The 16,088-nt window shown below is 45.5% G+C and overlaps 2 protein-coding genes across 7 annotated transcripts in view; one reads left to right on the top strand and one right to left on the bottom strand.

Annotated features, from left to right (window-relative positions):
- Positions 1–242: 242 nt before the first annotated feature.
- NDUFB11 (NADH:ubiquinone oxidoreductase subunit B11) lies at positions 243–2,709 on the bottom strand. Its single transcript, XM_044235940.1, has 3 exons — positions 2,278–2,709; positions 632–762; positions 243–470 (listed from the first exon to the last, which is right to left on the bottom strand). The coding sequence occupies exons 1-3, from the start codon at positions 2,482–2,484 to the stop codon at positions 344–346; spliced, it is 465 nt and encodes a 154-aa protein (XP_044091875.1). The 5' UTR covers positions 2,485–2,709; the 3' UTR covers positions 243–343.
- A 317-nt stretch (positions 2,710–3,026) lies between these two features.
- The window catches only part of RBM10 (RNA binding motif protein 10), a 29,067-nt gene continuing 16,005 nt past the window's right edge, over positions 3,027–16,088 (top strand). For 5 of the 6 annotated variants that reach the window (XM_044235939.1, XM_044235938.1, XM_044235935.1 and 2 more), the window contains exons 1-2: positions 3,027–3,306; positions 5,286–5,427. In XM_044235939.1, the coding sequence (XP_044091874.1) occupies positions 3,042–3,306; positions 5,286–5,427 (407 nt within the window). In that variant the 5' untranslated portion in view covers positions 3,027–3,041. Of the gene's footprint in view, positions 3,338–5,285; positions 5,428–16,088 lie in introns of all 6 variants that reach the window. The other variant, XM_044235937.1, reaches the window with a different exon arrangement.

Genomic DNA, 16,088 nt, shown 5'->3' with positions numbered 1-16,088 from the left:
CTTCAGCCCGCCACCACCATCTGACTGCAACCACCTGAGGCCCCAAGGGGAGCCACCTAGCTAAGCCCAGTCCACCACAGGACCATGAAAGAGAATGCTAAATGGTCATCTCAAGCCACCAAGTCTTACGGTGTTTGTTATCCAGCAACAGATAACCAGAACAGGCTGCAGTGGCCTTTTAGAATCTGACACGCCCATTTCTGCACCCCCTTCCCACACACAACAAAACCGACACCAGCCAGTCAAACTTTTAGTCCCTTTAATTAGGTGCTCTGAAGAAAGGGGAGAATGACAGGCAGGCGGAGGAGAAGGTGATGGTTCTTGAGCCCCACTTGGCAACAGGTCAGTCCTCATCCTCTGGTAGCTGGATCTTGCTGGGGTCAAAGCAGTTGGATTCCATGATGGGGAGGCCATTGGCCTCTCGGTATTTAACAAGCCTCTCAGCTTCTCGGCGGGCCCACTCCTGCATTCTGGAGGCAGCAGCATGGGGGTGGATGTGAGGGAGCCTCACTGGACACCAATCCCCATTTTAGCTCCCCAATCCCCACTGGCACAAAGAACAGGATTCCTGGCTCAGCCCCCTTCAATCTCCACCCCCACCCATTCCACTCTCTCCGACACACCCATGCACCTGTAATCAGGCAGATAAGCTATAAAGGTGCTGCCAAGGACCAAGACGATGGAGAAGCCAAAGAAAAAGACGACCCGCATGTTCCAGAGGTCCACAGCAGGGTCCTTGTCATAACCGTGGGAGTCTGGGTTCTGTGGCAAGAAGAGGAAAAGGTCAGTGAGGGCTTCCTGTGGCTCCACAAAACCTTACACTGGCCCTGCAAAAGCTGGTCTCCAATTTCACCTCAGACCCATCTCCCCTCCCTCCTTTAATTCCTCTTTTCTAGTCTTAGGAGTTATCAAACTCCTTCCTACCACAGGGCCTTTGCACTTACTGTTCCCTCTGCCTGGAAAGTCTTTCCCCCTGATAGCATCATGGCTAGGTCTGTCTCCTGGCTCAAAATATTGGCTTCATAATCACTTCCCTTAGGAGGCAGTCCCTAGTCACCTTATCCATTACTTGTCTTAAACTATAGGAAATTGCCACTTTTATAGGTTAAAGATAGTTGCATATTGCTAATTTCCTATGGTTTCACCTAAAATTACACCCTACCCCCCAAGTCACTCCCCATCCACTTATCTTGCTTAACTTTCTTTCTAGCAGTTACCAGTTTACCAAGGTAGCAGCATCTCCCCAGATCCTATCACATTATCTTATTACATACTCAGTAGCACTGTTTCTGAATATTTTACATGACTATTGTCTGTGCTCTCCATTACCATACAGGCTCTAGGAGGGCAAGGGCTTTGTCTGATTTCCACACTGCTGAACTCCTAAGGGTCCTGAAACACACCTGGCATACAGAAGGCCCTAGGTCCTTATTTACAGAACGAATGAATAAATGCGTAAGATCCTGTATATCCAAGCCAGAGGATAGTACTGATGAGGAACCTACAGTGTGCCACACACAAACTTCACAATGTATCAGGGAGGCAGAAAGTAGCAATAATGATTAACACTTTCTAATGCTGAATACTAGGTTGCAGCTGCTCTTCTGAACATTTTGACTCATTTAAGTACATGAGGCAGATGTAGCATTTTACTTTCTACAAGGCGTACTCATACTTTCCCCATTTTACAAAGAGGCACCAAGGAGTTAAGCTACTTGACCAAGGTCACAAAGATGAACAACTATCAGTGCTTGTATTCCAACCCTGGCATTCTGGTTTCAGAGTCTCTGCTATCCCCACAGCACAGCGGACCCGGTTCCCCCACACGTTCATCTCAGCGAGTTTGGGCAAGTCACCTAACATCTTTATGCTTCAGCGTCCTCATCGGTAGACTAGATATGCTCATAGTACCAACTTCGAAATGGGGTTGTTTTGAGGATTAGATAACGTACCTAAAGTGTTTAGAGCTCTGGCACCGAGCAAGCCCCATAGGGGTGTTTAGTATTACTGTCGTTATGTTATACTGCTTCTAACGTGTTTTGAGAATCGCCCACTTCAGGTTTGATACCCGTCTTCAAAACAAAGCCAATCTTGCCCCTGGCCCTGAACTGAAGATGAGCAGAGGACAAAGAAGGAATTCAAGCTAAGCAAAGTTCCCAAGTCTTCGAGGATCTCACCGGCAGCGCAATCCTCAGCCGCTTAAGAACGTCCTCTACGGCGTCCCGTCCGCCGGTCCCTGACTGACCCTTCTTGTGTCCCGTTTCCCCTCCCTCTCACCTTCTCGTAGAGGTTTTCGTCCTCCGGATCTGGGTCCTCCTGCCAGCGTACGGTCGGTTCCGGCGTCCGCTTTCCAGCCACAGCCGACGGGGCGATCACGGCCCTGGCCGAGCTGGACTCCCAGCGAACGCGGGCGGCTGGGAGCCCTCGCGTCGCCGCTACTGCCAAAAGGCGGCGAGCGCTCCAACCCAACAGTCCGGCCGCCATGACAGGTTGTGCTGCAGGCTCTCAGGGGCGGGGACGGAAATGCCACTCTGCGCAGCTGCAGTTGGCCCGGGCGCGACAATTGTCGCTCCGCCCCCGCCGCACTAAATAGGTCCCGAGCCCGGATTTGGTTTTCAAGTGAGGTGAGGCGCTGAGTAGCCCCTCTTTCCTTCCCTCTGTCATGGCCTCACGGGGGGACCATTTTCCCAACCTCAGTCAGGCCAAGGAATTTCTGGCTGATAGGTCGGCCCAGTCCCTTGAAAAGAAAGCGTTGACATTTGGATGGCCCCAGGTCCCAGCCAATGGCACGGAGATTTCCCTCGTCCTCTGGGGAAAGGGGCGGAGCTTCCGTTTGTCTTTCATCTTCGAAGGAAGCCAAGCTTCTAAAAAGCGGGCCTCGCCGGATTGGCCAATAGCTACTCCTTTTCGCGACTTGCGAGCGTTCGCAGGGAGAGTGGGGAGGTGGCATACGCTTGCCAATCAGAGCCGGCCAGGGCTGGCCGTCGGCGGCCGGCGACCAATAGACGAGGCCGGCCAGAGCGCGCTCCCTTAGTAGGTGGATGGTGGTCGAAGCGCCGGCTCCCTTCTCGTCGTCGCCATTTTGTGCTGGTGACTGCGGCCGGCCGGGAGTAGGCGGCAGTGGGTTTCCTGGGGAGGGTAGCGCGCTTGGCGCTTCTCCCCTCCCCGCTCCTCCGCCCTTCTGCCTCCGGCCTCGGACTGGGCGGTGGTGCGGGCCGGCTCCGGCTGAGCTAGGAGAGTTGGAGGAGGTGGCGGCGCGCCGAGGTGATGTCCGGGAGCCCTCCCTTGACAGCCCGGGCCGAGAAGGTGAGCGTCGTCGCTGGTCGTGGGGGCGGAGGTAAGGGACCGGGGGCGGGCGGGTGCGGAGAGGAGGCGCGAGGGCGAACTATGGGACGTGGGCCTGGGCTACGCGCGGAACCGAGGCGTGCGTGCATGGCCTGAGCCCGGGAGGGGGGTGTCTCCCCCCCCACACACACACTGCTTTTGAGAGCGGAGGCGCGTGCGCGATTGGGGCACAGAATGGGTGCACGCGGGTTGGGGGAAGGGAGGGACCGATGGGAGTGGGTTTCCGTGGTATCTGCGACACCGAACTTTATCTGTGGAGGGGCCGAGGTCTTTATCCATAGGGGAGGGGGTATGCTGTCTGTTCCGTGTGACTTGGGTACTTACCGGTCCATGGGGAAGCATTCTGTGGCTCTGGTCCTTATTCTTGGGTGGGGGGGTGGGGAGTCTATTACGCTGGTCTTTATCCTTGCAGTCTGTGCTGTAACTCAGGTCCTTATCCATGGGGAGGGGTCCTTATCCTTGGGGAGTTCTTCTTGGGACTGGCCCTAATCAACCCACTTGCTAGGCGGGGAGGGAGCGCAAGGAATGTGTGCATGACTTACTGCCCCTTCTTTGGGGAGGAGTTCGAATCCGTGACTCTGGCGCTCATCCTTTGATGGGCCTCAGTGTGTGATTATGGCCTGTATTTATTGTGGGTTCCTGTCTTGTGATTTGGGCCCATAGTTATTCGGGGCGCGTGTCTGTGACTTTGGTCCCTATCTGTTGTGGATACCGGTGTGTGACTCCGACCTTTTTGCCAGAGTCTGCTGAGGGTTTTGTATCTGGCTCTCATCCACTGGGACCCCTGGTTGTGATTCTAACTCTTATCCATCTGGGAGCAGGCAGCCCTGGTTCCCTGTGGCTTAAGGAGGAAGAGAAAATTAGTTGTGTGTATACATGGGCAAAAGGTGTGGTGGCTAGCTACTGTTGGGCAGGTGTTGTTGCTGCCTAGCTTTGCCTGATTCCTGCTGAGAGGGTGGGCCTGAAGATTCTGGGTTACTTCTTGGTGACCCCTGGCCAGGTCACGTGGCTCTGGGGACTCACTTAGTTCTCATGGCAGCCCTGAAGGCTGGATGAAGTGACTAACCCTTCCATCCCAGCAGAACAGCACAGTGGTTGGGAACAGCCTCAAAAGGGCTCCTTTTGCCTTTGAATGAGTTGGACCCAGAGCCCTGGGGAGAGAACCACCTTGAGACCTGGCTGTGCAGAAGAGAGAGGGCTCGAGGCTGAGCCAGTTGCGGAGTGAGGGCCAAAGCTGTGTTGGCCTGGAGCCCAGGGAGGCGTCAACTGTCTCACTGCCAAGTTAGCCCCTTTACCCTCTAGGCCTTTTGTGGTCTCCTGCTGTCTTGTAGGGGGCAGCCAGTGTCTTTGTTGCAAGGATGAAACGGCACCTGGGGCCCTGTGGAAAGGATGAAATGGCACCTGGGGCCCTGTGGAAGGAGCCTGGTGAATGCCTACAACTCCCGTTGTGAAGTCTTACCTCCGTGCCTAATGTGCCTGATCTTGACAAGTCGTCCAACGCTGAGAGCCCTCTGGGCATGTAGCTCCAGGCTCAGACTTGTCTACCAGTCTCAGGTGGCAGAGCCCTGATCACAGAGTAGGTGGCACCACCAGGGCTCTCTGCTAAAGGCCTTGCTGTTTCTGTTTTATTTAAGTGAGCTCTGCGCCCAGTGTGGGGCTTGAACCCATGACCTGAGATCCAGAGTTGCATGTTCTACTGACTGAGCCATCCAGGTGCCCCTGGCCTTGCTATTTTAGGGCTGTGGGCTATAGCCTCATGTTTGTGGGGAAAGGAAGGAGCAGACCAGGTAGGGGCTGCTTTCCCACTCTGGTCCACAGGAGTACCAGGAAGTTGGGAAATAATGTCCCTGGGCTAAGCGACAGCAGAGAGCCTTGACAACAAGGGTTTCTCAAGGAGGCCCCAACTGCCTTGACCCCTTTCTTCCTTCTACTCTCCCCAGAGTCCCTGCAGGAGGCATCACCCAGGCTGGCAGATCATGGTGGCAGCAGCGGGGGTGGCTGGGAAGTGAAACGGAGCCAGCGGCTGAGGAGGGGCCCCAGCAGCCCCCGCAGGCCCTATCAGGACATGGAGTATGAAAGACGGTGAGTTACCCACTCCCACCCCTGTCAAGCATCCTTGGCTTATCCCCGTGTAAGAGTTGGTCCAGGAAGATGCTAGGAGGGGACTTCAGAGCTGAGGAAACAGCGCAGCAGATGATTGGTTTCTTTTCAGACATTTACTTGGCACCTGTTGTGAGCCAGGACCTGTGCTAGGCTCTGGCAGTGCAGTGGCGAGTGAGACAGATAAGACTGCAGCCTTCCTCCTCAGGGTCTCACAAGGGAGACCACACAGTTTACAGGTGATTAAGAAACAGCTTGATAGGTGCCATGGTGGATTGTGGAGTTGGGAAAGGATCAAGAGAAAGGGAGGAATGGAAGCCGAGGCCCAGGTTCCCAGTTGGGGTGACTAAGGTATTCGCCAAGGTGTGGACAGCCACTGTGGGAAGAGAGGCAGAGGTGGGTGGCGGGTGGGTGGTGGGTTGTAAGTGCCTGTGGATTCTCAGGGGAGAGGTGTGGGCTGTAGCTTTGGGTTGGAGGGATGGATGGGAGTGGTGCCTTAAGAGTCAGGCATTTGTGCAGACAAATATGGGGCAAGCCAGGTCAGATAATGGGAGACTTCAGGGACAGGGTGGGCTGAAGCTGGCGGGATACTCGTCTTGGAATGGGATACTCTCGTATGGTTATTTTAATTTTATTTTTTTTTTCCGTGTGGTTATTTTTAAACTGGTACGAACAGGAAACAGTCGGGACACTTGGTAAAATACAGAGATCCTGGGCCAATCCTCAGCATACTGGTGGATCACTCCCGTTGATTTCTCATGCAGATCATCTATTCCTGACATATTAAGAGTACATAGGAAAGTAGACCTAATGCTCCCAGAAAGCCTCTCTTAAGAGTCAGTAGATTTATAAAAAGTCAGAGAGGAAATAATTTTTTTAAAATGTCTTAAAAAGGGTTTCTTCTTCCAGCACCGCCTTTAAAATTTTTTTCTGAAAAGCGAGCCCAAGTTTTGAGATGTGGTCATCATCTAGTATTATTCAGTCTTCTTATTAAAAAAAAAAAGTCTTTTGAAAGCATTCAGGTTTTGGGTGGTATTCTCTGGAAATGCTTCATGGCAGTTTCTGAGTTTGAGTAGGTGACATACTTCTCTCAGACTTTATAACCAAATAAAGCCATGGTCTTTCTTTTGGCTTTCAAGTGCAGAGGTTGGCGTTAAATCCATACCTTTTCACTTCAAAGTGGGTTTCTATCATAGGTCACTACAGGGCCTTCTCTTGCCATATTTGTTTTTTTCCTTCTCATTTCCAATTCCAGTAGCTGTAGGCAGCTGCTCTGTCCTGTTTGAAATGTAGCCTTCTAAAATATGTAGCATTGTTTTGAGTGTCTGTGTTCTTAGTTTATACAATTGGCAGAGTGCTACAGTTTACTTTTTCTTTCCTGAACTTTGTGTGACTCAGCACTGCATTTTTAAGATCTGTACCCCCTTGCCAGGTGTATATTAGCGCTTTGCTTCTAATTGGTCCCAAGGATACCATGGTATGTGCCTGTTGCCTTTTCCTTAATGATTCCCTCAAGGATGGGTACCTGTAAAATTCATCACTTTTTTGTCTGGTAGTCTGTGCTTTCAGAAACTTCTCTGCTCCTGCATCTGGATTACAAAGGTTGTTTTCACTCCATAGTTTTCCCTTTCATATTCAGATTTTTAATAACATCTAACAGTTTTTTTGAATATGGTATAAGGTAGGTTTTTCGAATATGGTATAAGGTAGGTTCTGGTTTTGTGTTCCTCCATATATAGTAGGCAGTTTTCCCAGTACATTTTAAATAGTCCATTCTTTCTTTATTGATTGTAGTACGTCATCTCATTTCAAGTTCCTTCATGTATGAGGATCTGTCTTGAGTAATCTGATTTGTTTCATTGGTCTATTTGCTTAATTCTCATGCCAGAACCTTACTGGGTTTGTTATTATGGCTTTATAGAATCTCTTAGCTCCCACTTTACTCTCTTATTTATCAAAGTTGATTTTAGCCGTTTGTGGGACTTATATTAAAAAAGTATCAAGTTGGGACACCTGGGTGGCTCAGTTGGTAAAGCCACTGCTTTCAGCTCAGGTCATGATCCCAGAGTTCTGGGATCAAGTCTGGCATCGGGCTCCTTGCTCGGCAGGAGCCTGCTTGCTTTTCTCTCCGCCTCTGCCTGCCGCTCTGCCCGCTTGTGCACATGTGCGCGTGCTCACGCACTCTCTCTCTCTCTGACAAATAAATAAAATCTTTTTTTAAAATGTATCAAGTCCCTCAAAAACATTCAAGAATTTTGATTAAGATTGCATCAAATTTATATACTAATTTGGGGAGAATTGTCATCTTTGTTAAGTAGTGATCTCATCCAGGACCTGTATAGAGAATATTTTAAAATTCGTTTAAAGGACATACAAGGGGTGCCTGTGTGGCTCAGTCAGTTAAGCATCTGCCTTCGGCTCAGGTAATGATCTTGGGGTCCTGGGATCAAGCCCCACTTCAGGCTCCTTGCTCACCGGGGAGTCTGCTTTCCCTCTCCCTCTGCCTCTCCCTGCCCAGGCTCATGCTTTCTCTCAGTCTCTCAGATAGATAAATAATCTTTTTAAAAATTAATTAATGAATTAAAATAAAGAACCTACAAATCTTTGGGGCATCTGGGCAGCTCAGTCAGTTAAGTGTCTGACTCTTGATCTCAGCTCACATCTTGATCTCAGGGTGGTAAGTTCAAGCCCCACATTAGGCTCAGCGCTGGGCATGGAGCCTACTTAAAAATGAGTGAATGACATTCAGATCTGAATAAATGAAAATACAAGTCTTGTGTAATTCCTAGGTGCTTCAATAGTTTTCATTGACATCTTTCTATCTTTTATATTTTCCAAGCTTATGTTTCCTGGGGTAGAGGAAAGCTATTGATTTTTTTTTCTAAGTTATCTTACCCCTGCTGTACTCTCGTATTATTTCTGATTATTCATTGTTGATTCTGATGGTCTTTCTTAGTAATTGGTCATGCTCTGTGCAAATCAATTCTGTCACTTACTTCTTTTTCCTCACTTCTAATGTTGTCTAGGACTTCAGTACCATATAGTGTCAGTGATGCCGAGTGCACAAAATAAGACTCATTTTGGCAGGTTGTAACAGAAAATCTGAAGAATAATGGCTTAAACAGTGTAGTTTATTTTTTTCTCATAAAGGACATTTGCAGATAAATGAGACATTTCTGTCTCATAAAAGGCACCTGCAAGACATCAACAGTCAGTCCCAGCCTGATAGGCAGCCCCGTCTGCTTAGCCATCAAATTGGATGTGTGCTGTTAGGCTGTTAGAATGTAGCCTTTCATAAACCAAGAAAATTCTCTCATCTTAAGTTTGTCAAGATTGATAAAGAAATAAGAATCAGGGGCACCTGGGTGGCTCAGTCAGTTAAGCATCTGACTCTTGATTTTGGCTGAGGTCATGATCTCAGGGTCCTGGGATCAAGTCCCACTGCACTGAGTGTAGAGTCTGATTGAGATTCTCTCTCCCCCCCCCATGCTCTTTTGATCTCTCAAATAAATAAATTAGTAAATCTTTAAAAACATAATTAGGGGTGCCTGGGTGGCTCAGTCAGTTAAACATGTGCCTTCGGCTCAGGTCATGATCCCAGAGTCCTGGGATCAAGCCTCACATTGGGCTCCCTGCTTGGCAGAGAGGCTGGTTCTCCCTCCCCCTCTGCCTGCGACTCCCCCTGCTTATGCTCATTCTCTGTCTGTCACATAAATAAGTAAAATCTTAAAAAAAAAAGTAATCAATGTTGGGTTTGAAGAACATTTAAAAAAAAGAAATGAGACTCGAACTTCATAATTACATGCTTTTTTTCTCCTTTTGGCCATCAGTTTCACAAATCACATTAAATCATATCCTTGCCTTCCTTGATCATGGTATGTATGTATGTGTATGTTTATAACTTATTTTGAAAAAAATTTCCAGTTTTCAAAAAAGTTGCAAGTGTGTAAACTCCTGTGTATCTTCTCTCCAGAACCACTAATTGTAAACATTTTGCCACATATATTTTACCTACCTACATGCCTCATCATCCCCTCCCCCCCATTCTCTCTCTTTCTCTGTAAAGATACAGGTGTATATATCTATGTATCTATGTATAGGCAAGTTTTTTTCTTCTGTATCATTTCAGCTAGTGACTGGCATGACCCTTAAGCATGACAGAATGTATGTCCTAAGAACAAGGACTTTCTCTTTTGTAACCACAGTACAGTTCTGACTATCAGGAAGTTGAACATTGTTTCAGTACTTTTATCTTCTAAAAAGTCTGTTCGGATGTCATCCCTTGTCGTTTATGGCACTGGTTCCCTAATCTAGGATTCTGTCCAAGATCACACGCTACACTGCATGGAGCTACTTTGTATTCTTGGTTCCATTTACTCAGGAACAGTTACTAAATCTTCCTTTTTCTTCCATGGCCTTGATATATTTTAAGAGCACAGGTCCTTGGCTTTGTAGATGCTTCTGAATTTGAGCTTTTCTGACATTTATTCATGAATTGTTGGCAGAAAAATTATTTAGTATGTACGTTTTTAAGCTACTGTTAGGTTTGATTAGGTACTATATTATTTAGGATATTTGCGTCTGTGTCTATCAGTAAAGTGGTCTTAACTGTTTTCCTCTTCTAGTGTCCATCTGACACTGAGTCACCATAGCCTCATGGAATGATTTGGGCAGATTTTGCCATTCCTCTCTTTATCGGAGAAACTTGAATAAAAATTATCTGTCCCTTGAAAGCTTGTTAAAACTGAGCTTTAAATGGCCCTGGGTTTTTAATGATCATTTTGTGTAGTTCTGCCAATTTTGGCAATTTATGTTTTCCATAAATACATTATTTTGCAGAGGCCCTCACATATTAGGATTTAGTCCAGCTTTGTGGAAATGTATTATGAACAGGGTCTCTCTTTGGAAGGTGTTTTGTCAAAGTGCTCTGTGGCCAATGAAAAGTATCCTTTACTGTCCAAATCTGTTCTCTTCCCAAGTTTAGATAGCAAGAGTTCAGTATGCAGATTTACTTGGTTTAGGGGCACCTGGGCGGCTTGGTTATGTGGCCAACTCTTGGTTTCTGCTCAGGTCATGATCTTAGGGTCCTGGGATTGAGCTCTTCCTCAGGCTCCATGCCCAGTGGGAAGTCTGCTTGAGGATTCTCTCTCTCCCTCTCCCTCTGCTCCTTCCCCCTGCTCACATGTGTGCTTGCTCACTCGCTCTATCTCTCTAAAGTAAATAAATCTTAAAAAGTTACTTGGTTTAGATGGTGAGTATCAGAGTTAAGGGTTTCATCTGAACATTTATTCAACTCTATTTGGTTCTTAAATTCTGGGGACTAGAGTTCAGCTATTGAGGAGTAACTGTGGTAAGCAAACACGCATTTCTCATATCAGAAACCTTAAGGGGTGCCTGAGTGGCTCAGTCGGTTAAACATCTGACTCTTTATTTCAGCTCAGGTTGTGATCTCAGGATCGTGAGATCGAGGTCTATGTCAGGTTCTGCATCACTCATGGAGCCCACTTGAGTTTCTTTCTCTTCCTCCCCACTCCACACCTTCCCTTCTCAAACAAACAAACAAACAAAACCCTTAAAATACATCACTCATACCAGCCTCTTCTTGTCTAGGCATTTATCATAAAGAAATAATTTGGATTCCAAGCTAAGTTCACAAGGACAGGGACCTCATTTTATTGATAGCAGTATCCCCAGCACCAAGAACAGTGCTTGATACATGGCAAATGTTACATTAATATTTGTTGAGTGAAAGAAATAAATGAACAATTATGAAAATTTGGAAACCAACCAGATGTCTGGAAACATTTTATTTTCCCCATTTGTTAATTATCTTGGAGCTTTATAATGTATTTCCAATATTTTATTATGAAATTTCAAACATACAGCAAAGTTTAAAGAATTTTATAGTGAATACCTCTATACTCATCTGCTAGATTCTACATTAACATTTTACCATGCTTGCTTTATGACACGTTTATTTGTTTATGGTATTTTTAACCCATTTTTAAGTTTTTACAAAGCTAGATTTATCAATTTTTTTAAATATTTTTATTTATTTATTTATTTATTTGATAGAGAGAGATCACAAGTAGGCAGAAGGCAGGCAGAGAGAGAGGGGGAAGCAGGCTCCCCGCTGAGCAGAGAGCCCTATGTGGGGCTCGATCCCAGAACCCCGAGATCATGTGCTCGCTTCGGCAGCACATATACCAGAACCCCGAGATCATGACCCGAGCTGAAGGCAGAGGCTTAAACCACTGAGCCACCCAGGTGCCCCTATCAATTGTTTTTTTAATGACTTCAGAGTTCATCTTGTTTAGAAAGGCCTTTCCCCATTCTTGGGGTGATTCATTTTTTTTTCTTATGTTTTCTTTCTAATGTCTTTATGGTTTCTATTCAGGGATTTAAATTTTTGATTCATCTAGAATTTACTTGGTATAAGAAGTGAAGTAGATAAAAAACTTCTATTTTCTTAAACTTTTTCTGTGAAGGACCAGATAGTAAATATTTTTGGCATTGCAGACCATGCCATCTCTATCACAACTACTCGGCTAAAAGCAGCCCCAAACAATATATAAATGAATGGGTATAGCTGTGTTGAAGAAAACTTCATTTAGGTAATTGGATTGGGTCCACTGGCTGTAGTTTGCTGATGTCTGGGCCAGACCGTTATTGCAACTGGTGTTTATTGACTAATCCATTTTCCCCCCTGTTCATTTTGAGTTGCAGCCTCTGGGTTACTCTAAATTTCCATGTGTGTTACTGTGTAGCATGGACTCTGTTCAGTTTCACTGATCTGTGCATTTATGTTTCAGTTGTTCCACCTTTAACACCTTTAATATTTGGTGAAGCTCTTCTCCCCCTTCTTAGTGTTTTTTTTATTTAAACAGAATTTTCCTGACTCTTCAAAATTGTTTCTTATCATTTGCTATTATAAACAGTGCTGTTGAATGATGTTTTTGTATGTGTGCAAGTATATTAAGTTTCCAGGAAAATTGGGGGTCAGGGTAGATATTTAATTTTACTGGCTATTGCCAAATTCCCCTCCCCAAGAGACTGTTCCAATTTCCTACCAGGAGTACGAGAGTGCCTGTTTCCTATACGGCCTTACCAACAGTGTCTTATGAAACATTTGGACTTTTATGGATCTGTTGCATTAGAAATGTTCTATCACAAATCTTCCTTACAGAAGAATTCTAAATAATATATGTAGATACTCCACATTCTAGGAGGTTAGAGCTTAATTCTCCTCTTGAGTATGGGCTAATCTAGTGACTCATTTCTAATGAACAGAGTATAGAAAGGGGAAAAGAGAAACTATAGTGGAGGAACGTGGCAGACCCCACCACAACCACAAGGTCAAGTCAGAATTGGCAGTGATAACTCACATTGATATCATGGTCCCCCTTATATGATGCAATCAGTAGGTCAGGTCACCTCTTGTATTCCCCCCCCCAAAAAAAAAACCATAACCTCTGTAACCTCAAGTCTAATCACAAAAACACAATGGACAAACCCAAGTTGAGGTAAGTTCTACAGAATGGCTGACCAATAATCTTGAAAACTGTGAAAGTCATTTAAAAAAAAAAAAGACAAGGCTAAGAAACCTTCACTGGCCAGAGGAGACTAAGGGTGCATGATGACTAAAAGCAATGTGGCATCCTGAGTTCAGTCCTGGAACAGAAAATGTGGGTTGTTAGTAGTACTGGGAAGACAGGTGAAATCTTAATAAAGTCTAGTTTTGACAAATGTACCATGGTTACATTTGTCCCCTGTTAACATTAGGGGAAGCTGGGTGAAGGATATACAAGGATTATGTTATCCTTGAACTTTTCTATAAATTTAAAATTATTTCAAGGGACGCCTGGGTGGCTCAGTGGGTTAAACCTCTGCCTTGGGCTCAGGTCATGATCCCAGGGTCCTGGGATTGAGCCCCACATCAGGCTCTCTGCTCAGCAGAGAGCCTGCTTCCCCCTTTCTCTCTCTCTGCCTACTTGTGACCGCTTTATTTATTTAATAAATGAATTAAATTAAAAAAAAATAAAAATAAAATTATTTCAAAACAAGTTTGACTTCATCAAGATTAGAAACTTAAGTCCATCAAAGGACATGGTCCAAGAGAGTGAAAAGACAACCCACAGAATGGGAAAAGGTATTTGCATATCCTGTATCTAATAAAGGATTAACACCCAGAATGGAAAAAGAACTAGAGCCCCACAGGAGAACCCAATTCAGAAATGGGCAAAAGGGGGCGCCTGGATGGCTCAGTGGGTTAAGCCTCTGCCTTTGGCTCTGATCGTGATCTCAGGGTCCTGGGATTGAGCCCCGTATCGGGCTCTCTGCTCAGCGGGGAGCCTGCTTCCCTTCCTCTCTCTCTCCCTGCCTCCCTGCCTACTTGTGATCTCTCTCTCTCTCTGTGTCAAATAAATAAGTCAAATTTAATTTAAAAATCTTAAAAAAAAGAAAGAAATGGGCAAAGGGCTTGAATAGACATTCCTCCAGAAAAGACACACAAGTGGCCAATAAGCCCAGGAAGAGATGCGGGATGACGGGTGTCGGTGAGGATGTGGGGACACTGGAACCTTGGTGCATTGCCAGTGGGGATGTAAGTGGTACAGCTGCTGTGGGACACCGGCCAGAGACTGCAAAATGTTAAGTCTACACCTGCCATGGGGTCCAGCAGTTCCATTCCTGGGTACCTACCCGAAGGAACTGAAAGCAGCGAGTCAAACACATATTTGTACACCAGTGTTCACAGCAGCATTAGTCCCAGCCCCTGAAACAACCAGCAAGTGGAAGCAGCACAAGTGCCCATCAGCAGGCACGTGGCCAAACAGCGTGGTGTGTGCGTGGTGTGTGCCATACCTACATATGTGTGCGGCCACAGAACAGGATGTTCTGATGCACACTGCAATGAGGAGGGACCTTGACAACGTGATGCTAAGTGAAAGAAGCCAGACACAAAGGAAAAAACATGTGATTCCCCTTACATGAGGTACCTAGAACAGGCATCTTCGTAGGGTCTGAAAGTAGAGTGGGTGGGGTGGGTAGGAAGTTAATGTTCAGCGGGTAGGGAGCTTCTCTTTGGGGTGATAAAAAAACGTTTCCGGAAACAGACGGTGATGGTTGCTCAACATCGTGAGTATATTTTGTGGTAAATTTTGTGAGGTCTATATTTTACCACAATGAAAATGACTAAAAATACACAAAAAATAGGTTTTAGACTTTTATTTTAAAATGGCCTGTCCAGGGTAGTTTTAATTTTCATCCTTCATTATGAAACAGCATCTTCTTAAATATAAACCGTTTGTATGTCTTTGGTGTGACTTCTCTTCCTCTTCCCATACTTTTTCCTAGTTAGTTTGTCCTGATGGGGCTCATGATGGTTTTCTGTTTTCCAGGCAGAAGTGTTTTATTTTTATATAGTTAACTTCAATAATCTCTCCTTCTCTGGCTCCTGGATTTGGGTCACAGTTTTTCCCTATTGCAAGATTATCAAGAAATCATCTTGTGTTTTCTTTGGCTTCTGTGGTTTCAGTTCTTCTATTGAAATCTTTGGCCCTTTTTATTTTTATTATAATTTTTTACTATTGGACCACGCATTTTATTATTGTTTTATTAATTTTTTACAGAGTTATTTATTTACAGAGAGAGAGAGAGAGAGCACATGCCAGTGGGGGGAGGGGCAGAGGGAGAGAATCTCAGGCAGCCTCCCTGCTGAGTGTGGAGCCTATGGTGGCTCTATCCCAGGACCCTGAGATCATGGCGAGCTAAAATCCAGACTTGGCCTCTTAAGCTACTGGGCCACCCAGGTGCCCCTATTGTTGTATTTTTAAAATTTTTTCTTTAAAAATTTTTTTCCATCATGAGAAGTGTACTGTTCAAACCCCACCCCTTATTCCCCCACCCTCCCCACCCACCTCCCCTCTGGTGACCATCAGTTTGTTCTCTGTAGTTAAGAGTCTGTCTTGGTTTGCCTCCCTCTCCTTTTTTTTTTTCCTTCCCCTTTGCTCATTTGTTCTGTTTCTTAAATTTCACAAGGAGTGAAATCGTCTGGTATTTTGTCTTTCCCTGACTGATATATTTCACTTAGCATCATACTGTCTAGCTCCATCCATGTTGTCTTAAATCTTTGACCCATTTTGAACGAATCCTGGTTTATATGTGTGAAGTATAGTCATAAGATCTTGGCACTTGTCTAGGTATTTAACCTTTTTGGTTCAGTTATACTTGGGATCTTCCCATTTCTAAACGATGCCTCTCCAAATTGAGGCAGCATACTTATTTCTGCATGTTACTTTTGTCCCTAGCATCCTTCCTGATTTATTGGTTGTAATCATTTTTCATTTGATTCTCTTGGGCTTTGTAGGCATATCTTCATGTCCTTTATAGACAATGGTAATTTCATCTCCTTGCCAGCTCTTAACCTCTTGTCTTCATTCTCTTGGTTCAGCTAGTGGCTTAGAACAACGTTCATAGTGGTGTTGATACTAGACATTCTGTCCTTCCTGACCAGGATTGGGACCCTGCTAGCCATAGTCTACTATGGTGTCTGTTTTTTCTTCTTTTAAGTAAACATGTGTTGGTTGCTTTTAGATTACTTTTTAAGTCATTATTTCATCAAACAAAAATTACTGGGCACCTAC

Source organism: Neovison vison, chromosome X, assembly GCF_020171115.1.
Source record: "Neovison vison isolate M4711 chromosome X, ASM_NN_V1, whole genome shotgun sequence".
NCBI classification, from domain to species: domain Eukaryota; kingdom Metazoa; phylum Chordata; class Mammalia; order Carnivora; family Mustelidae; genus Neogale; species Neogale vison.
The sequence above is the reverse complement of the archived record's forward strand: the minus strand, read 5'-3'. Positions and strand labels throughout refer to the sequence as shown.